Source organism: Propithecus coquereli, unplaced genomic scaffold, assembly GCF_000956105.1.
Source record: "Propithecus coquereli isolate 6110/MARCELLA unplaced genomic scaffold, Pcoq_1.0 Scaffold780, whole genome shotgun sequence".
Classification (NCBI taxonomy): domain Eukaryota; kingdom Metazoa; phylum Chordata; class Mammalia; order Primates; family Indriidae; genus Propithecus; species Propithecus coquereli.
The window spans coordinates 656,139-680,291 of record NW_012153952.1 but is presented as its reverse complement, the minus strand read 5'-3'; the positions used below and the strand labels follow the sequence as shown (position 1 = coordinate 680,291).

Here is a 24,153-nt window from a genome sequence, read left to right as displayed (position 1 = left end):
GTCCCCCAAATGCTGTTGGATCTCTGGCTGGACCTGACCCACCTAGAGTGGCTCTGGCGAGCCCTCAGTCACAAAGCAGGGCCCCTGTACTGAGCTCTGGGGTGCAGCCCCACCCTTGGGCCACTTGGGGGGACTAAGTGCGGAGCATAGACTAACAGGCATGACGGGCACAGGCCCGTATTGGACTCTACAGTGCTGAAGACACCAGAGTTCAGCGAGGGTCAAGATGGACTGGGTAGCTGCAGATGAATCATGTTCCTCCCGGGCCCTTGTTCTGCCCATTTCTAAAATGGAGGATTGGGCTAGATTTGCTCTCAACGAGTTTGCCTCTAATAGCTCCCATTATAGGTGTGAGACAAATCATGAAGATGAATAACACACATAATAAAGTGAAGAGAGGTTAAGAGTGTGGGCCCTGGGGTCAGGCTCTTGGATCTGCATCCTGGCTCTACTATTCACTGTGTTACCTCAGGCAGGATACCAGTTGCTCTGTGACCTCATGGAATGGGCAGGAGGATTAAATGAGATGATACGTGGGAAATGTCTGACCCTTAATAAGTTCTCAGTAAATGTTAGTGTATTATGAAATATTATGACAGTTGTCGTTGTCATTATTTTAGGTGAGGCATGGCTAAAGTCCTGTGGGAAGCCTTGTGAGAGAAGTGGCATTGAGCTGGTCTGAGAGGCTAGGACAAGAACGTTCCAGAAAGAAGGATCAGTGTGAGTGAAGGCACAGGGGCTGGCAATGGCATGTTCAGCACAGCCCTCCCAGGCAGGGGGATGGTAAATCCATTGTGCCCATTTCATAGATGGAGAACATGAGGCTTTGGAATCTATTGTTTTCTCCTCCACGAGAGAAGAGAGGAAAGGGGAGCCCACTGAGGAACCTAGCCCAGTGTCTTGCCTTCCCTAGTGGTGCCTGGGTGCTCCCTTCTCGTTCTCAGTGTCAGATTCTCGTGAGTTACTGCTCAGAGTGTCATTCCGCCTCCTCCCTAAGGTGTAGCTGTGGTGATTTGCAACTCCAGCCTTTAAATGGCATTTACTTTTAACACCCACATGTTCAATTAGAACTTTTTATTACTCTCAGCTCTACTGTCTTGCATTTAGGCTTCTCCCTGCACCTCAGTCCCTGTAATCAAAACAGCAATCTTCTAAGAAAGAAAAAGTGTTTTCAATACGTGTGACACATAGTAGGTGGATGCTTTTCTTTTTCAAACCCTACCACGTATACCCTGGTTATTCAGGATTTCCCGTTGTTGTGAGCCCCAGCCTCTGTCTGCCTCAGAGCCTGGTGTGTTCCTGCAGGGCCTGTCCCAGCACCAAGCACAGGCCGGACGCAGAGTACGTGTGTGTTGACCCAGCGTGTCTGGGCAAGTGAGCAGGCTGCACAGACGCCGTCTTCACTCCTGCCACTCTGTTCCTCTTCTCTGTCACTTTCTGTTGCTTTGCCCACACCAAACCCCCCTGTCCAGACTCTAGTACCCATCCTTCCATGCCAAAGTTCAGCCTTCAGGTCTCTCTCCTTCAGCCTTTGCAGCCAATCCATGAGTAAATCCCACCAGTTCTGCCACCAGAAACAATCTTGAATCCATCCACTTCTCTGCATCTGCTATTTTCCATCATTGCACCCTGTTTATTTCCTTCTGAGCCCTTATCACAATCTGTAGTTGTTTTTATTTATGTGTTTGCTTACCTGTTTTGTCTGTCTCATACATTAAAATATAAGCTCTGTGACATGGGGACGTTGTCTGCCTTGTTCACCGTGTCTCCTCGGCACCTAGAGCAATGCTGAGCACATATGGGAACCCAATAAAAATATTAAACGTGGTTGAATTAAACCCTACTCTTGTATGGATTTATTTGGCAGACATTTACTTAGACTCTCCCGGGCTAGTTAGGCGCAGTGTAAGTACTGTGCTACAAAGGAGTCTGCAGACCTGCCCTCATGGAGGTTACGGTCTTCTGAGGGCATAGATGTCTAGATGATTGGCGTTATTCAAGCTAGATGAAATGCACCCTCCAGTAACTACTCAGCTGTCGCGCGGTGCCATGCTCTGTATCCAGTGCTGGACATGCGAAGAAGAATAGGCGAGAGCCCTGTCCTCGAGGCGTTCACAGGCTAGTGGGGAGAAACACCAGAACTAATTATAGCGTGCTGAGTGCTGCCTTAGAGCTGGGAACAGTGTGCTAAGGCAGTGGCAAGGAGGCGGTGAGGGAAGCAGAGGAGGGAGCGGCTGCTCCTCCCCGGGACTAGGAATGGTGTCCCAAAGGAGGGACGTTTGGGGAAAAGGCACATCCTAGGCAGAGGGAGCAGAGGCCCAGATGCGGGATGGGATTCAGTGGCCTGGGTAAGGACTCCAGCCCTGCCGGGGAGGCCAAGCAGGGACGTGGGAGGCTGGAGTGTTGGGGGCTGGGGGTGTTGCTGGGCAGGGCTTTTGAGTCATGTTAGGGACACAGTTAGTTTGGGGTACAGGTAGTGACTGCATCCCTTTGTTGGCCAGCAGATAGTAGACATTAAAGCTCAGGAGAGATGCTAGTTTGGGAAATTTGAAGCCATTGGTGTGGAGGTGATATTTGGAACCTGGGAATTGGATGCCATTGCTCGGGTTGAAGAGGCCCTCAACACAATGCTGACCATTAAAAAAAAAAGAGTTCTCTCCAGGTGGAAGGTTATAATAAGGGTTCTCGGTCCCCTCCTGCTGGCACGCTCCGCCCTGACTCACATCCACCGCCAGGGAAAGGCCGTCTGCAGTGTCGGTGGGGTCTGGAGCCTGTGGCCTGCCTCTGGGAGCAGCCCCTGAACACAGCACAGCGGGGACCCTCAGGAGCCATCCTTGGTTGGAGGAGGACAGTGTGGAGGTTAAAAGGCTATAGTTGGGGTGGGAGGCTGGGCTCTGCTCAGGCCCACCTCTTACAAGCCCAGCTGGTTCTCCTTTCTCTCCCTCCTCCCTCCCCCCTCCCCTTATCCCCTCCCCCTGTCCTTCCCTTCCATCAAAAAGCCAGGAAAAACAAAGCCTCATAAAGAAAACCAGCTCATCAGTCTGTCCTCTTTGATTTTAATTTTGTTTTTCAGTTTGGGTTGCTTCCTTTTTTTCTTTAACATACTAATTAGATGCAAGCTTTTTTCTTTGATTTTATGGCCTACATATTTCCTAAGTTTTGCTGGCAGGATGACAGCTGATGTATCCCTTGAGGTCTCACGAAAACGCTGATGAGGCAAGCCCAGCAGGGGACTTTTCCCGTTATTTTTTGGTCCCCTTTCTCACAATTTTCTCCCTCCTTTTCTATTGGAGGTGCCAAGAGGGCTGGGAATAATTGATGGCTCATTAAAGTCCCTCTTTCTGCAGACTGCTTACTCGGCGCTCCCAAAGTCCAGCCTTCCCTGAACTGGCAGCAGCTCTGAGGCTGAGGACGGAGGTGCCCACAAAGAGGAGGGCAGATGAGACCATGTGCTCTGCAGGGACAGCAGGGACAGCCTCTTACCTTTCCGGTGCCTGGCCCAGACAAGGGTCAGTCACTGCCGATTAGGGGTGCATGCTGAGGCAGGTGGTGCTCCAGGCATCCTCAGTGCTGTTCAGAAATCCAGGACCCCAGCAGGTAGAGTGGGCGCTTACTGAGCACTTCCTCTGTGCCGGGCGTTAGTGTACGTTATCTCCAGTCCCCCAGCAACCCTAGAAAGCAGGATAGTCTCCGTTTTATAGATGAGGAAACTGAGACTCACTGAGGTTAAGTAATGTTAACCTGAGTCACGAGTAACGGGAACGGGATTCAAACTCGGAAAGAACTAAACACCGTGGCATTTCCATCTTGCAGAAAAGAAAGCTGTAACTGTGCTGATTGGCTCATACACTCCTGTAGGCTTTTAAGAAAGAAAGAAAATTCAGGGAATCCACATTTATAGAGCACCCACTTGGCATCACAGGGTGCTTTAGGTGGGCTCCTAAGATAATTGAGCAGCTTAGGAGGTGCTGTCCCCAGGGGGTATTCTTCCCCTCACAGGCGAGATAACTGAGCCACAGCACAAAGCGGAATGCAGCCAGTGCTGGGACACAGATGCGATGGCAGGGAGAAGGCACAGTTCATTCTGCTGGAGATTTTAAAAAAGGAGCTCAAAGATCCAGGGAGGCTGCACAGCAGAGGCGTCTTTTTCTTTTTATCGTTTTGACCATTACAACCATCACCACCATCTTTCCACAGAACTGTTTTTCATCTTGCAAAACTGAAAACTCTGGACCCATTAAACACTTAACTCCTCATTCCCTACAGCCCCGGCAGCCACCATTCTACTTTCTGTCTCCATGACTTTGACGACTCTAAGTGAGGCCGTGGCTTCTGGGAGCACGTGGAAGATTTTTGTAGGCAGATACGAATGTGCATAATTGAGTGGTCATCTCCTTGGACGTGGCATAGGAGCTGTGACCTGGGAATACTTCTTAATGCGAGTGTTTGTGCCAACGCTTTCAGTGGAAGCCTCTGGCCCATCTGGTCAATGTTTTAGTCTCTTGGCAGAAGTTGTCAGAAGACCGCACGGGTGCCTGGGAGCAGCCATGGCGGCTGCACGACAGCGGCTTTTTGTAGAGGAGCACTTAGACGATTAGACTCAGACTCTTTCACTGGTGGGCGAAAAGAATGAGCCAAAAACTTCAAAATGCTTTTAGAAATTGGCCCATGGCCCTTTGATTTGCTTGTGTTCTTTATGACTTAAAATCTCCTCTTAGAAGCTCATAAGCATGTATTTCCAGAGTGATTTGGGGCTCTTGGTAACGCAGTTTATCTCTGTGGTTTTAAAGCTGCAAAAGCTGATGGGATTTACCTTTGATGGCACTTTGCTCTGTGTGTGTGTGTGTGTGTGTGAGAGAGAGAAAGAGAGAGAGGGAGGGAGAGAGAGAGACTTGCACCGGGTCATGGCTACTATGGCCACTGGGGTATTTGGAGACAGGAAAGGATCCCAGACAGAGGCCTATCTGTGTGTTAGCCCTATAGACAGCTGCCTCAACGGGGCGCAGAGGCGTCTTAGGGACACCTCGAGATGTTTTCAGCAAAGATGTAAGGTTTGCCTTAGGATTGCTGCCCCTCAAGCTTCCAGCCAGTTCTCCCAAGAGGGCTCTCGGGAAGCGTAGTGTTGCATAAGGGAGGAAGGGGAAGAACCACCTCTGAGAACCAGCTGTGTGGAGATTGTAGAGTCTGCCGTGAGGCTGTCTGGGTTCACATCTGAGCTCTGCCTGTTTCTAGCTGTCTGACCTTAGGTAGCTGCTTACCCTCTGTAAGCTGCAGTTCTGTCATCTATAAGATGGGGAGAGCCTACCTGAAAGCTTGCTGTGAGAGTTAGATGAGGTGCTGTATATAAAGCACTTACATGTTGGCTCGATAACTGTTAGCCATCTTTGTTGTTCTAATTAGTGTCCAAGCTAGCCCAGTAATAAGTAGAACAGAGATGCAAAGACCAGCATAAATTCTGGATCTGTGTGTAACTCTTGACAAGTTAGTAAATAATATTTGAGTCTTGGTTTCCTCCTCTGTAAAATTAAAAAAAAAACTAATTAAAATAAATATTGCCTCTCTCAGGAAGGTTCTGGGGTTGAAATACAGTTGGGTGCCTGTGACCATTTACTGTACCCAGTAAATGGATCTAACTAACTTCCTTCCCTAACCTAATCCTTTCCCCGTAACCGGCAGCAGCCTGGGCTCAGAGACAAGCAGGACAGCCATGGACCAGCACCCAGGATAGACTCCTTGGGGCCTTGTGGAGGTCGGTGGGTGTCAGCGGGTGCTTTTCCAACCAGCTAAAATATCCATGCACAGAACTACAGGAGCGTGACCCTGTTAGCATCATAAACAAAGGGTCAGGTTCCTTCTCCTTTAAGTGGGTTTCATTTGAATGACATCTCTGATGAAATTATATCCCTCAGCCCAGCAAAATGTTCTGCTAGAGAAGTGTAACCTTTAAACCTTCCAAGTTCATTGTTGTTGTTAAGGAATCTCTGTGAGACCTAAAGGATTTTCCTTTCCCAGTTTCTATTTTGTGGTTATTTATATGTCTTCAAGGGTTTTCAGTGTGAAGATACTGGCATTCTTCTTCTCTCCCCTCCCTCTTCCTCCTGCATTTTTTGAAGGGTGAGCACGTTAAGGCTTAAGATCTAGGGACCCGAACGAGGCTGGTGAGCACTGGTCCAGGTCTCTGCCCTGGAAGACAGTTTTTCCCCATCCACCAGCCTCGGCGCCCCCTCCTCTGCCTCTCAACATAAACAGAACAGCTTGTATTCCGTGTCTGAATAGTAAACCTGCTGTCTAAAGTTTGCTTTAATATTTATGCGTTCAGCACTGCTGCCTGTTTCTGAGCTCCATCAAAGCCTTTATCATGAGAGCATTTGAAAATGCTGGGGAAGTAGACGGGAGTCGATGCGTGTGCTGTCTCTCTCACCCTCCACCCGACTCGTCCTCTTCCGCTCTCGCCCTCTCTCCTCGTCCCTCTCCCCCACCCACAGTCTCCCTTCATCTAGCATCTCTCTTTTCCCTGCATTCTCTCTCTTCCTCTCTTACACACACACACACATACACACAGCAAAGAGAACTCTTTCCCAAGACCTCTGGGAGGAATCTGTTCAATATTTATAAACTGCTGCAGCAGCTATAATAACCAGAGGTAGCTGGCACCACCAAGATTTGCTCCAAATAGGACTCTCCTCTACAAACAAAGAATGAGTGAGAGTGAGGGTGAGGGTGAGGTGCCCAGCTGGTGCAGGCTACCGGGGCAGTGGCTGCCAGGGCACTGGACAAGCTCTAGGCTAGGTCTGGGCCAGCTCCGTGGCTGGCTCACTGTGGGACCCTGGCCAGTCACCTGCCCCCTAAGGGCTGCAGTAGGTTTCTGAGAACCCTGCCAGCTCTGGTATTTGGTGATTTGGAGTAAGAGAGTTTGGCCCCCGCCAGCCCACCCCACATCTGTCCTGGCCCCTGAGGCCTCTTTACCTTAACACATCCCTCTAGAGTCTTACTGTTTGTGAGGACTTTGTAGTCTGACACCCTGCTGGGGCTGGGCTGCTTTGGAAGGCTCAGAGAGCAGGAGTTTTTCCCCCAAATGATGGGGGACAGGCAGGGTAGCATATTGCTTAGGTAAGAGGATGCTGCTGTGGGGACCAGCCCCCCCCCCCTGCCCGATGGCTTTTTAGGTGCCTATTTTCACTGTTCACATGTTCTACTGTTTAAATTCTGCTCCTCTACCATCCTAGACCTGGGCAAGTTGCTTCCGTTCTCTAATAGCTTCAGTTTCCTCATCTGTAAACAGAGATGGTGTTTCTACCTCGTAAGATTGCTGCAAGGATTAAATGAGAAAACACGTATGATGCCTGGCACATAAGCACGGCTCGCTACATGCCAGTTCCCATTCGACCGTGTGTAAGACAGTCCCTCTTCCCGATTACACCAATCCATGCACCGTGTGCACGTCGGACATCCCCTTTCCAGAGAGTGAGCCGTCTGACTTGGTTCTCTGCCACAGTTAGAGTGACAGGGAGCCTCATCCACAGGGTGGGTGCTCTGCGCACATAGGGACGTACGCCGTTCCTAAGGCCTTAGCAGAGGCGACTGGGCAGGGGGACCGATACAGCCTTGGGTTTCCTCTGCTTTGTGCATCCCTGGAAAGAGATTAGGTCCCTCCAGGGAAGCTGGCTGTACTGTTGGAAAATCACCGCCCCAAAGCCTCAGACTGTTTCTCCACTTCCCTCCCTCCTGGGTCTGATAAGACATTAGGAGAGCAAAGTGTTAGCTCAATCCATTAGGACTCTTGCTTCCAGACCGCGCCTCTGGGGATAGTAAATGCCTTGATGGTCATTGCTCTCTCTCCTGGGGCACAACTGTATCATTCGCATGTGAGTAAGAGCCACCACTCTCGCAGGACCCCAGAGCTGCCTCCTGCGGCTCAGTGCTTGTTCTCCCTGTGCCCCCGCCCTCTCTCTGAGGGCCTTGGTAGGAGGCGTCACAGCCGTTTGCTGTTGTACGTGATGGATGGGCCTAAGAGAAGAGGATGATTTCCAGGGGGGGAGACACACAGCTGGCACATATCTAAATCCCAGATCCCATTTTCCGGCACATGTCCAAAGTAATAAAGAGGAAGGAAGAAAAAATCAGGAAGTGACAGGAACAAAATTATTTCCCCAGCATGGTTGTAGGGGGGAGAGAGGGGGGCGGGTAGGAGGTGAAAGGTCATACACTTTCTTCTCTCTCCCCAGTCTTTGTCCGATTTGGATCAGCAGGTGTTTTATGATGCAAAAGCCTCTTACCAGAGAGTTCCATTTTCTTTCTCATGCCAGGCCCCAGTAAGGGCCCAGGGGACTAGCGGTGCAAGCGGCCATCCAAGTCTGCTACTCTGAGAGTCACTCGCCACGCCACCCTGCTGCTTGCTCTCAGCCAGGCTCGGCTAAAGCCCCTGCCTTCATGCGGCTCCCAGTCTAGGGACAGAGGGGACACGTGGAGGGTGGCCAGAAGGCAGGCCTGTGTGTGGTGGAGACAGAGTGGCCTGAGGATGGGAGCAGGAGTGAGAGGTGGCCAGGCAGGCTGTCACAGAGACGGCATCTCTAGAGATGGACCTCGAAGGCTGTGTGGGGTTTCCCCAAGTGGCATTGCTGGCAGAACAAAGGAGGCTCAGGGAGGGACCTAATGTTTCCTGAGCATGGTATTTACCAGGTACTTTACATTCGTTTGCAGAAGAGACCACCCAAGGTCACTAGGATCCTGAGTCAGAAACAGGACTCAAACATAGCCCTCGATGCTGCACCATCTCCTCTCTGTGGGTGTGGGCAGGCGGTGGTCAGAGGGTGGCGAGGAGTTGGGTCACCCCATCTACGCTCCTTCCCCTCCCACCAGGTTCTTTCTGCCTGCTCGTGGGAGCCACCACAGGAAGTCCAGGGCCTCCAGCTCACACCTCCCCATCTCTTAAAAGCAGGGTGACCCCATTATTTGGGGGAACCAGGAAACTTGAGAATGAAGTGGCTCTTACTGATTATTGTGCCGGCACAACAGGGTAGACTGGCACATGTGATCATCTACCCTCATACTCTTTGGTTTTGTTCCCTGACAGTGTCCTGTCATCTGCGTCATCTGCAGGAGCCTGACCCTCATGAATATTTCCCTTATCTTTCTGCTCTAACCCTGAAATCTCGCCCTCCCCAGTGTGGGCCCTCTCGGTGGCCATTTCCTCCCACCCCTCCTGCCTGGGAGATGGGGGAGGGGTCTTCCTGCTCCTCGGGGGCACTCCTTGGCCATTTGCCTTCCCTCCCTTCTCCCTGAAACACCCAGCTGTTTGAACCTCCCATCCATGGACTGTCCCACCCACGGCCCCTTTTTGGCACCAGCCCCTGGTCCCCTCTGTCCTTGGAGGAGTCCTGGGCTCACTGTCACCTTCTCTGCTACTCCTGTCATATTTCTTGGTGATCTCAGCATACCCCATACCCCATTTTTGTCTGTCAGTAAGTCCTGTTGAACCCACCTTCAGAATGCACCAAGAATCTGAGGACTCCTCTCCCCCTCCCCTGCCTAGTCCAGGCCACCATCAAGTCCATCTCTTTGCCCCTGCCCTTGCCCCTCAGGGTGTCTCCCACAGCAGCTAGAGTGACCTGGTAAAACTCAAATGATGTCGCTGCTCTGCTCAGAGCCCTCCTACAGATCTCCATCTTGGTGGCCCACAGGCCCCACCCAGTGTGGGCACTGCCCCCTCCTCTGGCTCCGGCCCCATGACCTTCTGCTGACCCTCACATGGACCCAGTAAGGTCCCTCCTCAGAGCCCTGCACGGGCTTCGTGCTCACTCCTGCTCCCTGGTGTTTGCACACTCGCTCCCTTCAGATCTTTAAACAGATGCACCTTGTCTGCAAGGCCCTCTGACAGCCTCCCTGTACACATTATTTACTTTCTGGTTCGTGACCCTCACGAGGAAGCAGGGTCCACACAAGCAAAGGTTTTCCTCTATTTTCATCCATTTTGGTCGTGACTTTATGCCGGTTCTCATTGCCTGTGTTCAGCATCCCCAAATAGTGAGCGGCCCTCACACTGGGGCGTGCGTCAGCATCACCTGGGGAACTTGGTAAAACCCAGATCGCTGAGCCCCACCCCAGAGTTGCTAGTAAGAGGGTCTAGGGTGGGCCCAAGGTTTTGCATTTCCGGTTAAGTTCCACATGGTGCTGATGCTGCCAATCGGGGTCCACGCTCAGAGCCGCCTGCCTGGAACACTGCCTGCCCCATCGGCACCTTCGTCCATTCGTGTTGCCGCCACAAAATACCCGAGACCGGGTGATTTATAAAGACGAAAATTCACTTCCTCACAGTTCAGGAGGCTGGGAAGTCCAAGATCGAGGCGCCGGCGCTGGCGTCTGGTGAGGGACTTGTTGCTGCGTCCTCAGTGCAGAAGGAGGAAGGGCCAGGGGCCTGGCTAGTCCCTGCAGCCCTGTCGTAGGGCCCTCATCCCACCCCCAGGGCAGAGCCCAGTCACCTCCTAAGGCCCCACCTCTCAGTGCTGCGGATGACGTCTCGGCACGAATTATTCAAACCACAGCAGCATCCCCTGCGTATGTGCCGAGCGAGTGAATAAATGAGGGATTGAGCTGAGGGTGTGGCTAGGAGAAAAATTGGGCCCTTGCCACTGAGGGCCTTGAAGGCCAAGGGTTTTGGCCACAGCTGCCACCGTGGGGCATTAGAGCAGCATGGCGGGAGCCGGGGCTCGAGGAGAGGTATGAAGTGACCAGCCAGGGTGGCCCCATGCCTGGGATCCACGCCTAACCCTCTCTTTGTCCCCCTAGAGTATGCGGACAACATCGGGGACGGCCGGAGCCCAGAGTTCCGGGAGAACGAGCAGAAGCGCATCCTGGGCCTGCTGGAGAACTTCTAGAGCCCCTCGGCCTTGTGCATCGCAGACTCCAGCTCTCCTCCCAGAAACAGTGTTTGGCATGCTCTGTGTAGCTTTTGGTTAAATTAAAGCTATGAATAGTTTTGGTACCTCCGAACCGGTGTTCTCTGTAGCGGAGCCTCACCCATTGACCTTTCCCACAGCACCGCCTCGGGACACATCTGAGGAAGGCCGGCGGCCAGCCTCCCTCTGCCCGCGAGGAAGCCAAGGCTCAGAGAGCGTGGCAGTGATCACGTCCCCACTGTGGCTACTCTGGGGGGACAGCTGTGAGGCCGCCCATCTGTGACTGGTGAGGACTGGGGACCTCCTCGGGGCTTCCAGCCCTGGCGTGGGGAGTCAGGCTATGGGATCCGAGCCTGGCACCTCATGCTCCGCTCCCTGGAGGCTGCCGCAGAGCACAGCCTCAGAGCAGCACGCTGAGCCCTGGCCACGGGGGCCGGGCGGGTGTGTGGAGGATTAAAATACACCAGTGTGGGCCCCGCCCCAGAAGGGTGGCATCAGAGCCACGGTGCGGCCCTGGCACTGGTGTGGCTTCAAGCTCCCTGGTGGTTCTGTGCAGCAGGGTGAAAGCCACTGCTTTAGAGCAGGCGGGCCTGGGGTCCAAATCCCTGCTGCGTCATCACCAGCCGTGGCGTTTTAGCTAAGTGACTTACCTCTCTCCGTCTCACTTCCTCCTTCTGCTGGGTGGGGCTAACGATACCCACTTGGCGCCCGCGAGGACGGGCGCTCCGCCAAGCACGCAGCGCAGCGATGGACACACGGGAGGTGCGTTGTAAGCGCCGCTTCCTTTGTCCTTTCTACACACATTTGTAGCTTCAGAATTACAGCTTCACTCACTTCACACGTGTTATGAGAAAGTTGTTCTCCACAGACGTCAGCAGTGCTTTAGCGTGTGTTTATCCATCCCCAAAGAATAGAGTCCCTGTGGATGAGGAGGAGGGACCACCACCAAATCCGGAAAAGCAGCACCTCATGCAACGAAGGTGTAGCCCAGGGTGACGGCAGGCGCAGGGATGCCACCCTCCTTGCACTGTGCCCATGCTCCTGCTGTCGGCCGAACCCCGAGGGGCAGGGATCCAAGCGGCCACTACCATCTGGCCAGAGTCCACATGCCAGATGAAACCTGTTTGCCAACACAGGCAGCCACCAAGAGGTCCCTGAATAAGTTGGCACTTGTTTCAGTCCAGGCTGTGGGCTGGCAATGGGACAGTAGGCAAGGTAGGCCCTGCCCCCTGCTCGCCTGCAGCCCGCTGGGGAGATGGGGTTTTGCCCGCTATCCGCGGGGTGTGTGTGTCCGCGGTGTGGGGCAGAGGGGGGTGGGAGCGTGTGACAGGCCTGTCACAGAATCTGCTACACATTCACATTTGGATTTAGTTCTGACTTCACTTCTCTGGAACTGTGATAGCACGTGTTGGATGCCTGCTACGTGCTGCTTGCTTTAACGTCCGTCCTTTCTACCCTGCCAACAGCCTTGGCATTGCTCTCCCGACTCATGGAAGCCAAGGCCAGGGTCTCAGAGGGTAAGTAACTGCACAAGGTCCTGCAGACAACAAGTGGCAGAAGCGACGTTCAAAGCCAAGCCTGACTCCACAGTCCCTTCCCTCCCCTCCGCCGCGCTGCCTCTCTGATGGTCGCGGACGACTGCCTGGCGTTGCGCTTCGATCTATCTCTACTGATACGTGGTTTAATGAATTACAGAGAATAGAGCATGTCCAGATTTAACCTGCAGAATCAGACTGTTGGAGCTAAAGTTGGTGCTTTAGAGATAATCAGTGTAGTCCTTCACCTTTATTCTTTTTAAATTGTGTTGTTTTAACCAGGTAGTGCTTGCACATGGTACAGAAGTTCAAAATGTAACTAGAAGATATGCCACAAGGAGTCTCCCTGCCCATCTCCCATCCCCGAGGCCTCCCTGTCCTGGAGGCAGCCACCGCCACCTGGTCATCCTTCCAGGGCTCTGTTCGGTGGTTTTCCAGTTGTTTCCTGCCAAAGCCTAGGCTTCCCAAAAGCCATCAAAAGCCAACACAGGAAGAGAGGGTGGGTACGGCTCAGGCCCCTCACCCTAGAGCCGCCGTCGCTCTGCTCTGCCTGCTGCTTGTGTTGTGCCTCCTGAGACTTCGTCCCTCTGCTAAAAGCAAGCTTGAACTCATCGCTTCACTTTACAAGTGAGGAAGAGGTCGCCTTTTCCACTGGCTTTGTGGCAGGAGGGCGGGGGCGAGCATGAGGTATAATCCCTCAGGATTCCAAAGGAACACACAGTCCAGGGGTTGAGGGACCAAGGAAAGAGGATATGGAGAGAGTGGCGACCTCTGCTCTCCAGTCCTAACAACCCACCACACGAGGCTCGGAGGAGCCTTTACCAGGTAAAGACCCTCATCACTAACCAGCCCCGGCGCAGGGTGCGTTCCTGGCAAGACCATCCGCCTCGCAGGGAGGACTTCTTGGGCTCCCAGTAAAGGCCGCCCTTGGCCTGCGGTTCTGAGCCCGACTTCCGTGCCCACTCTTAGGGTTCACAAGTTCACCCCTTCAAACAAAGCCCCTCACAGCCACCCTTGTGTCCACAGCTGAGTGGTACCAGAGCATAGCAGCCCAGAAGGCAGCATTCCTTTTCCCCTCCAGACATGGCAACAAAGCAATTATTTGCTGCAATTCTTCATAAGGGAAATGATTTCATTCTCTTCCCTCGCAGCTTGCTGCTGCGTTCGTGGTGGTCTGCACGCCCCGATTCAGCGGCGGAAAGAGGGGCGGGCCGTGGCTAATTGAGAGAGATTTGCATGCAGGCCGCGTTCCTCCTTTATCCGGGGGGAAACGCATCACCAGGGAAGCTTGAAGGCATCCTTCAGTCTCCCCCACGGCAGCACCGGTGCCCAGGTGGCGTCTTCTGCCATCACCGAGGGCGTCGATTTAGTGTCAACAGGGAGACGAGACTCGCTTTCCTAAAGGCGAGACTTCTTGATTAGATTTCCTTCCCCAACAGCAGAGGTAAAAGCAGACCCACATTTTTCAATCTGTCTTGTTCCCTGGTACACATGGAAAGTGGCTGGTTTCACAGCGGGGGGCCCTCGTTATCTGTGCCGGAAAAAATGGCGAGCATTTCTGCAGCCACCTTTGTCTTGGTTAGGTGACACCTGCCCTGGTATAAACTTCAACAGGTACCTGGGGCATTCAGTGCCCCAATCTCCCTGCCGGTCGCGTCTCATGGCCACTAACACCCCTCCCCGGAAGCATCCACTGCCCATTAGCTGAAATACCTTTCAGAGATAGTCGTGTGCGTTTTCAAGTGAATAAAAATATTTTTAATACAAATGGTGGTGTATCACGCTCTCCGTCCTGCACCTTGCATTTCACTCCACAACTGCCAAACGCGCAGAATTGGCCCCACTCCTTTCCTAGCTGAGCTCTATCACAGAGCCGCACCATAATGTAGTTAATTGCGTTAATGGACGTTCAGGTTGTTGCCGATCTTGGGCTATTACGATGCTGCAGTGAACACCCTTGTATAGAACGTCATTTCACACATGTGTGAGCTTAAATTCCTAAGTGCAATTGCTAAGTCAAAGAGAACGTGCCTTTTTCATTGTGATATATGTCGCCACGTTGCCCTCCCCCTGTCCACGGCATGTGGGAGTGTCGCCTCCCCACACGCCCCCGCCAGCAGTGTCGGCAGGCTTGGCTCGGCCTCGGCAGGTGCGCGGCGTATCCTGTTTGTGGTTTTTAATCTGCATTCCTCTGATGCGTGAGGTCACTGTGTGTCGGGAGGATGGACGTACGGAGCGCGTTTCGCGTTGGCTACTGCTCACGGGGCTCATTCTGTGAGCCCAGTCCTTTACTCAGAGTAGCTCGTCTCACCCTCGTCCCTGAAGTGCAGGGACTTTCCTCACCAACCCCATTTCACAGATGAGGAAACCAGACCGAGAGGGTCGGTGGTTTGCCAAGTGACAGAGCTGGGAGTGGAACTTAAGCACAGGAGCCAGCCTGCCTTCCAGCTGGCACAGGGGCTCGGGTGAGGCTGGAGACGGCCGGCACAGAACACGCTGGAAGCAGAACTTTTGGCGGGGTTGCGCAGGCAGCCCCGGAGACGCAGCCCTTCCCCGGCGTCCTGTCTGGAGCGCGAGTGGCTCTGCGGGGCCCAGCGCCCTTCTGCCTCTCCCCGCCCTGCCTGGGTGGGGACCCTGGGCCCTGGTTTCCTGGCTGAGGATGGGCAGTCACATGGATCCGGCCTTGGCTACTCTCCCGTCTGAGAAATATCTGGAAGGTTAGGCCTCTATCTGCAGCCGTGAGGAGAGCCACAGTCGAGCATGACTGCAGCGACGATCACCAGCTACCTCCTCATTGCCTGCGATGCCCGCCGAACTCAAATTCCTTCTCGTCCAGACCGCTTTCGCTGGGCGCTCCTCCCTGCGTCTCCCGGGACACTTGCCGCGCACCTGCCCATGCCAGCCCCATGCTGCGCGCTGGGCGCGGGCACCAAAGCTTGAGCTGCAGTTTGAGCTCTCGTAGCCAAACATGGCGTCACATAGAGCGACGATGGGCTTCCGGAGGAGAGCAGAGGCCGTGGGACAGAGGAGGGATAGGGGAGACAGCGCTCTGCACCCTGCCTGTTCTTGGACTGGCCTCAAGAGATCCTCCCACCTCGGCCTCCCAGAGTGCTGGGACTACAGGCATGAGCCACTGTGCCCGGCCCCCAAAATCTCGCGGGCCCTGTTGTCTTGAGTGACTTTCACCAGAGCCTTATCGACGGCCATGAGTCTCAAAAACAAGCGGTAGAAGTCATTCGAGGCAGAGGGAGCTGCACAGGCAGAGGGCTGGGGGCACCATGAAATACGGGGACGTGGGGGCCCCCCCTCCGCACTGGAGGTCAGCACATCGGGGGGTAAATGAGCTCCTGGCTGCAGCAGAACCTGACAGGATCTGCGGGAGCTGGAGGTCACTCGGTCCAGAGTCACAGAGCTTGTTCCAGGAAGGGTCTTTTTCTCCACATCTTCCAGGCTCTTTGAGTCCTCCAACGAGGGGGAAACAGATTCCATTGCAGGGTGACAAAGCAGCATTCTGACCCCTAAGGTCGTCCAGCAAGGGCCGCCACCCCCATCATCAGGAAGGCTGGTGCGTGGCCCTGTCCGTGCACAGCCCCTGGGAAGAGGCTGTGCTGCCAGGCCCTGGGGAGCGCCGGGGAAGCACCAGGGGATGGACACTGTGGAAGCCGGGGCCGGGGCCTGGCCACAGCTGGGGGGTTCCGGCCTGGCTGCATCCCCGGGGCCTACGGAGCCAGCCCCATCCGGGCGGTGCCAGGAGTGCAGGGGCAGGGATCTGGGCCCTCGGCCCGGCCCAGCCCAGGAGGTGAGAGCTGTGAGCACGTGCTTGCCGCTCTCAGGGTCCTGCTCCTCCTTCCGTCAGGGACTGAGTGTCTCTGCGGGGCCGGCATGGGGGATCCCACGCGGGCTAGCGTCTGTGGCCCTCGGGTGCCCAGGGCAGGGTGCCCGGTCGATCCTCCACCACCCGTCCTTCCGTCCTTCACTAAACTGCTGCGTGGGGAACAGAATAGACGCTGTCCCTGCTCTCAAGGAGCTCACGTCCTCATGGAACGTACTTAAGGACAACAAACGTGTGCACGGATACGAAGAATGACGGCTGAGTGCTGCAGGGCAGCCCCGTGGTGGGACTAAGTAACGGGGGACTGACCTCCGGCTGAGTGGTCTGCGAAGTCCTCCGACGAGGGGCTTCGAGCTTGAGGTAAGCTCTGGATGATGTCACAGAGCCGGGCAGCCAAAGAGCTGGGGGAGAAGTTCTAAGCAGAGGCACAAACGCAAAGGTCCCGAGGCAGAGAGAGAGAGAGAGAGAGAGAGAGAAGGAAGCATCCTGCCCAGGACTGTGGCTGGACCCGGCAGTGGGGCAGGGCCGGTGGGAGAAAAGGCTGGAGAGCTGGGCAGGGGCCAGATCCTACAGGACCTCGAGCAGTTTTAAGCCTGGAAGGGATGCGATTTGATTTTGGAAAGATGCCTGTGACTGCTCTATGACGACACACTGTGACGGCCAGCGTGGAAGCGGGGAAATCCACGAAGACGCTGCTGCACTCTAATCCCAGGAGGAGATACTGGTGCTTTGGACCAGGCTGGGACGGTGGGTTGGCCATAAGGGGATTTGGGATGTACTGAGGCAGAGCCCACTGGTCACCATGCGGGGAGGTGCCCCTGTCCCAGGGAGCTTTCTCCCAGCTCTGCGGGCTGGGAGCAATTTCGCCTGCCCAGCAGGAGTCGGGTGGGGCCAGCGGAGAGAGCTGCTCAGTATATAAATATCTTTAATGAATAAATAGAAGTGCTTTTAGGGCTGGTGGAGTCGTATCATTTCCACCTGCCGTAAAATTTCATTAGAAGCAGGCGCTGCAGGGGAGAGGAATGGCTGTAATAAATCTGCCCGCCCACCCTCAGCCCTGCCTCCACTCTGAGCCAACGCAGCCCCACTCCCTGTGGAGTCCAGAACCGGGCCCTTCTCCCCAGGCCTTTCCGGGGCCCAGGAGAGTCTCATCCTTCCCTGCCCCGCCCCCACAGCTGCACAGGCAGGGGGCGGCAGTGGGCAGGGACAGGTGTGGCTTGTCACTGAAAACCAGGGGCTTTCCTCTCCTCCGCTGGGAGATGGACAGGACAGTTTCTGCCCCCATCTAGTGCGGACAAGATGAGTGTCCACACAAGCAGCGTCCAATGCCGAGGGACTCCTGGAACGGGAGAGCTGGGGCAAAGCATACCTTGGGGGTATCCAGTTTTGCAAATGAGCAGAGGTCCCAGGAGAGTAGGTGACTGTCCCAAGATCACACAGATCCGTTCTTCAGCACCGACTAAATAGAGTCCAGGCCACCCCATCACTCAGTGACAGCCAAATGAGCGTTCAGGTCTCTACCAACCACAGGCTTCCTTTGTCTCTTTTTTCCCAAGCATGGTGAGGATGGAATTATGTTTTCTTGAACCTACAACTCATCAAAGTGTGAGTCTTTCAAAGGACGGGGGTGGAAAATTCTCTGCACCAGGCAAGTCTCTGAACTGAAGGCCACTGTCCCCAGCACTTCGTTTCATCCCTGCAGTATCTTCCAAGCTCACAGTGCTCACTTCCATTTTGCAAATAAGAAAAGCACAGAGGAATCAGGGCATTTTCCCGAAGTCACACAGCCATGTCTATGATGCTGGCCCTAGCTGCCAGCACTCGAAGAATTTTGGACCCTCAGGCCCCTCCGTTGCCCCACAGCATCCTCTCCCAGCCAGTGGGCATAGGGCCGGGAAGCCTGGCCAAATGGACTGGCCCTGCTGGCAACCTGCCTGGGCCCACGGTTATCAGTTAAGCTCATTAAGTAGCCGAGACAGGACATGGTCCCGGGCCGCCTTCCCTCCTCTCCTCTCTCCTGTCATTGAGGAAGATTAAAAGATATACAGACTGAACTTGACCAGGCTGGCCTGTGGGCCTGCCTAGTGCGTGCCCTCCTGTGGGCTGGGCCAGTGGACCTAAGAGGGTAGTGAACACAGGACGTGGGTGCTGGAGCCAGGTTGCCTGGGTTCACATCCCAGCCCTGCCACTGCTCAGCTGTGTGACCCTGGGCCTCAGTCCCCTCGTTTATAGTGTGGGAGGACAGGGCTGCTCAGGACTGCTAACTGTCTAGACCTGCAACAAGCTGATGCACACAAAAAGCTGGACCAACCGTAAAGTGCTGACCGATGGTCACATCATCATTACCTATATTCTTGTTGTATTTTCTGCTTCGCCTTCCCCCCAGACTGGAAGGCGATTTACCTTTATTTATACCAGAACGACTGGATACGCTCATGAGGATGTCACTTCGTCCGTCAGTAAACACCCAGGGCAAGGTCCTCAGGAGCACAGAGTGAGCGGCGTGCCTGTGTACAGCAAGCGCTCTCTGAGGACCTGGGGCGTTGAGCCACCACCCAGCGCGGCTCACAGCCCGGCTGATGCTCCTGCTCTGGAGCAGCACGAGAGGCTGCCGCGCCGTCCCTGCTCCCTGGCCTGCCCTGCTTCCCACGACGATGCTCTCGTGTTCTAGGCTAGCTCTGGGCCGGGCGCTGCCCTCTCTGGGAAGCAGGGACACAAGTCCTGCCCTCGTGGGGACACGCGCAGACAGAACCCACCACCAGCCAGAGCACGACTGTAGGGGTCCCGAAAACCCCAGACCCCGGCCCCTCCCTCTGCCCCCCCAGCCTCCCCGAGGCCCCCGCCCTGCCCTGCTGGCTGCCTGCGGGCAGGGCTGTGCCTCATCCGCACTGCGCCCCCTCAGGCTGCCCACCCCGTAGGCAATCGGTCAACATGTCTTCAAAAATATTTTCTGAGCACTGACTACATGCCCAGCCTGGGCTGTGGGGACATCGCGGCACACAAGGCAGGACGCTCCCAGCCCTGCTGCCTTGCAAGGAGCCCGCGGGGGAAGCTTGAAAACGAAGGCGACCAATGGGGGAGGGCGGCCACTCGTAGCGGAGGGTGGGGCGGCCCTCTGAGGAGGCGCTGTCAGAGCTGAGACTGGACGGATGAGCAGGCAGAGGAAGCAGTGAATGCAAAGGCCCTGAGGCAGGAGTGGCTTCATGTGACGTGTTCGAGGAACAGCCAAATGTGCGTGTGGATGAGGAGACGAGGGGGCTAAAAGCAGAGGTGGGGCCTCCCAGACGGTCAGTGAGCTTGGTCACCTCGCCTTACTGGAGACTAAAGCCACTCATGAATTCGCCCGTCTGTCCCTCCCACCATCCATCCATCCGTCCACCCCGCTGCCCACTGACCAGCGTGCACTCGTCCCCTCGCGGGGGCAGCTCGTGGTGTAACGGGGAGGCCGTCACGGTAAGAGGTGACCACAGCCCCGGGATGACACGCGAGAGCGGGAGGCGAAGCTGGGGGGGAGGGGCAGGCCAGGAGTGGAGAGGAAGGAGGGCCCGGCGCAGCCCAGCTCCACCTCGGGACTGCGGGTCGGCAGTGTCATCCTCCCAGACGAAGGACAGTGCATTATTGGTGTTATTAATTATCATTCATCTAATTAAATGGCAGTTACGATTAAGAACACAGCGACAAAAATGCCACCTTGGATTCAAATGCCTCCTCCCCTCCGGCACTGGGGTGAGCGCGTTTCCTGAGCTCGGCCAGCCCCTGTGCCCAGTCCCAGCTCAGCTCCTCCCCATTTTACAGATGGGCAAACCGAGGCCCGGAAGGGGAAGCGACAGGCACCAGGTCTCCCGAAAGTCTGTGGAACAGGTAGATCCAAGGGTTCCCGGCTGTCCCCAGCTCACTCCGTCTCCAACAGCCTTTTCCCCCCAGGAAGAAACAGCTGTCAGAGCAGCCATCCTGCTGCCGATTGAACAAGGCAAACTCTGTTGGAACAGCATCGGAGGCACCTGGACACCCAATGACAACAGTCCGGATGAGAAACACGGGCAGGGAAACAGAAACATGAACAAACAACACAGCAAGGCAGCAGTGGCGCCCTCCCCTTCTCCAGAGCTGTCTCCTCCGCCCGCCCAGGCCTCCGGACAAGATGTGCCACCAGTCCTCAGATACGATCCCTGGGCACACGGACCTCCCCTCCACCCCGCAGCCCCCTGATGGGGAGACGTGGAGGCCACAGCAGGCATCTGGGCTGGGCTCCCCAAGAACCCCGTGGAAAGCAGATGCCATTCCAGGTTGACAGCCGGGCGAGACTGGGCAGAGCTGGGTTTGAGCCCACGCCTGCCAGGCTCCGGAGACGGGGCTCCGCTGGGCACGTCCGGGGGTGCTGCCTTGCTCCCCCCAGCCCACGGAGGTCTGGCCCATCCAGCAGCGTCACATACAGGAGGCTGGACTGGGCCGTCCCTGCCTTCTGTGAGACTGTGATTGTCCCTTGGCTGGGACTGTGAGCAGGTGGGGGCAGAGCCCTGTCTGGTTCCATTTCCCTGTCCCTGCATTGACCAGCGCCAGGGCGGACACGATCGAATGTGCTGGGCACGATGCTGGGCTCTGGGGAGACCGACGAGAACGGAGCAGACAGAGGCCCTGCTTTCCAGGAACTCAGGAAGGGACGGAGACACAGCCCCATAAACCAACAAAAGGGGAGAATTCCATGATGTAACTTCTGCTAGAAGTGGGTGATGGGGAGACGATAAACAAGGAACGGGCTGAAGAGCACAGTCCAGTGTGTGTGTGAGGGGAAGGTTTTTAAGATAAGACGGTTCTGGAAGCCCTCTCTGCTGAGGTGAGGACTGTGGGAGGAGCTGGAAGAATGTTCCAGAAAGAGGGAAGAGTGAGTGCAAATTGAATGAACCAGTGAGGGGATGTATAAGCCAATCAGCAGGCTAAGGGAAAAGCGACTCTGTGAGAAGACAGGTGGGGGACCCAGACGTCCCTCGCCCCCTCCTGGGTGGGTCCCAGGCCCCTCAGAGGGTCCCCAGCGTCAGGGGCAACCTCCACCCACCCCCTCCACGAACAGCCTCCTCCACGGTGACTTTGCTCATTCTTCATGGTTGGTGTCGCTCGGGCGCCGTTCATAATCGTTGCCCCTCGGGGCGGACGTGGTGGCGAACGCACCTGAAGTCCCCACACTTGGGGGGGCTGAGGTGGCAGGACCCCTTGAGCCCAGGAATCTGAGGTTGCAGTGAGCTGTGGTCACACCACTGCACGCCAGCCTGGGCGACAGAGCCAGACCTGTCTCAGAAAACAAAAAAACAACAACAACAAAAACTAATCATTATCGCTCACCTTCCTCCACTTGCTGGCTCCCGGAGCCTGGGAGAAGAGTCCTGGGCTTTCTGGCCTCGGCTTCCCCATCTCTGGAGAGCACACCCACACCGACCCCGGGGTTCTTCTGTCCACAGCCTTCCCGTGTGTGACACGGAACAAGGGACATGGAACAAGGGACTCCCCTCCCTAAACCTCCATTTCTGCCTCTGAAAACGGAGGTCGTAATACAACCAGCCCCCATGTTTCTGTCCACGCATCTGCTCGCCGAACCCTCCCAGCGGCTCTGCCCCGGCCACCCACCTCGCAGATGCGGAAACTGGGCCCAGGAGGGTCGCAAGGGCTTGGTCAGGGTCACGTGGCCCATTAGTGGTGCTGGGGGATTAAAACACACTCAGGCCCTCCCTGAGATTAGGCAGCGGCGATGTTTCAACACGAACTTGCCGATTCTGCAGTTGTATTTTGATTATGTAAGACTATGTCTTTGTTTTAGAAAATAAACGCTGAAATATTTGGGAGGTGAGGACGTATCACAAACTGTGCTTACAACTTTTCTGTAAGTGCGCTTAGCTGGACATTGCAAAAAATTAAAACACTCCAAAACCAAAACACAAACAAGACCAGTGCTGTGTCCATGCCGGGCCGGTGTCCAGGCCGGGGACAGGCTGGGGGGGCTGCCGATGGGGACTCATTTGGTGCCCGCTGGCCCTGCAAGGTGGGCGGCGTTGTTTTACCCCTCACGTGGCAAACGGGAAACAGAAGCTCAGGGCCGTTTTCTGAGGCCACATGGCAGGAAGAGGCAGGACGCCTGCCCTTGAGGAGCTGCCCCTAGAGAGACAGAGGGACCAGGAGAGGGGGGCACAGGCAAGGGGCCAGGGAGGGCAGGGGCCGAGTGGCCGGCGATGGGGGTCCGGGGGCGAGGCCTCTGGGCTGGGGCTCTGATGCTGGGTGCCGGCTGCTGGGGAAAGGGGGCTGGGCCTGCCCCTGGCCCTCAGCACCCTCAGCCCTCCCTGGCAGGGGAGGGGAGCCCCGGAACTGCTGCCCCGGTCAAGGGCTGATTGATCCTCCTCGGTCCCCGGAGCTGGGCCCCTCGTCCATACCTCGAGTTGCTGCGTGTTTTCTTGTCTCTGATTGTAAACAGGTTTGACTAAAGAGGTAAATTAGAAGTTAATTAGAGAGAACATGATTGATGAGGCAGTTCGCCGCGATTGGGAGGCGTGGAGAGGACGGGCTCCCACACGGCGGCGCGGGCCGAGGGAGATGGGAGGTTCGCGGGCTGGCGGTCTGCGGGGGGCCAGCGCAGGGAGGGCTGCCCGCAGCTGCCCTTGCTCCGAAGCTTCAGGGTCAAACCGGTCCCTCCACCCTGGGCACGAAGTTCCAGCAGGAGCACGTGGTGAGACTCCGTAATGGGGGGCCAGGCCCCTGCTGGACTTGGGCCGAAGCAGCCGATGGGCCCTGGGTACGGCCAGAGCTTTCGTCCTGCATGCGCAGGCTGGGCTGGGGAAGCCGCCAGTGCTCATCAAACATTTACGTCGCTCCAGGCCTCGTGCATGTTCTCAAACCCTTGCAAGGCTGACGCTGTATCTCCATTTTCCAGATTAGGCCATCAAGATTCAGAGAGCTAAACCAACTCACCAATGTCACAGAGTCACAGGGCTAATGAGGACGGTGCTGAGACAGGCTCTAGAGCCTGTGCCTCTCTGCATTCCAGGCGGTGTGCCTGGTCACGCAGCCCAGCCCGAGTCCTCTCTACAGCACCCCTGCTTACATGCCTCCAGCAACGGTGAACTCACTTCCTCCCAAGGAGGCAGGACAGCACTGACCATGGGAGTGTTTGTCCTTGTGTGGACCTAATCTAACTCCCCCCAGTGCCACCTCCAGGGCCCAGCTCTGCTGCCTGCCTGCCTCCTTCTCATCCCAGCACATGGACCCCCAGGGTGAGGGGGACACCTGGAGGTCATCCTGCTCAACTCCCTCATTCTTCTGGGGAAACCGAGGTCCAGAGAAGACACAATGAACCAGTGTCACGAGGGGTTGGACTTCCCTGTGGCTGAAATACAGGGATCGAGCCCACTGGGCCCAACGTCCTCTCCCCAGGCTGAAGTTACAACTCTTCATTTGTTCACCCATCACTCCCCTCCCTCATTCACTCAGCAGGATTCGCTGAGGCCTGACCACGTGCTAGGCGCCAAGAGTACGGAGTGGGAAACGCAGACCCACGCCTCACCTGCTTGCAGCCCAGCGGGGGTGGCAGGCAGATGGCCAGAGCTACGAAGGAGACCCAGGGAGGGAGAGATGGCCCCTCCAGGAAGGGCACAGGAGCCACGCCCTGCACCAGGCGCAAGCATGTTCCAGGCAGAGGGAACTGTGATGGGAGGGAGCATGGTACATTCTAGAAGCTGCCGGAAGGCCAGGGGCTGGAAGACAGTGTGAGGCGGAGCTGGTGGGAGGCGAGGTCACATCGGGAAGCCCAGGTTGTGTAGGACGCTGCTTGGATTTCATTCTAAGCAGTGGGCGTGAGCCATCTAGACCTCGAAGCCGGGGAGGCTGCAGGGTCTGCATCTGCGGAGAGGAC

General features: G+C 55.8%; 1 protein-coding gene across 1 annotated transcript in view; it reads left to right on the top strand.

Annotated features, from left to right (window-relative positions):
- The window catches only part of CTNNBL1 (catenin, beta like 1), a 177,341-nt gene extending 166,360 nt beyond the window's left edge, over positions 1-10,981 (top strand). The window contains exon 16 of the mRNA XM_012662812.1: positions 10,786-10,981. Coding sequence (XP_012518266.1) covers positions 10,786-10,874 — 89 coding nt within the window. The 3' untranslated portion in view covers positions 10,875-10,981. The remainder of the gene's footprint in view (positions 1-10,785) is intronic.
- The last annotated feature ends 13,172 nt before the right edge of the window (positions 10,982-24,153 follow it).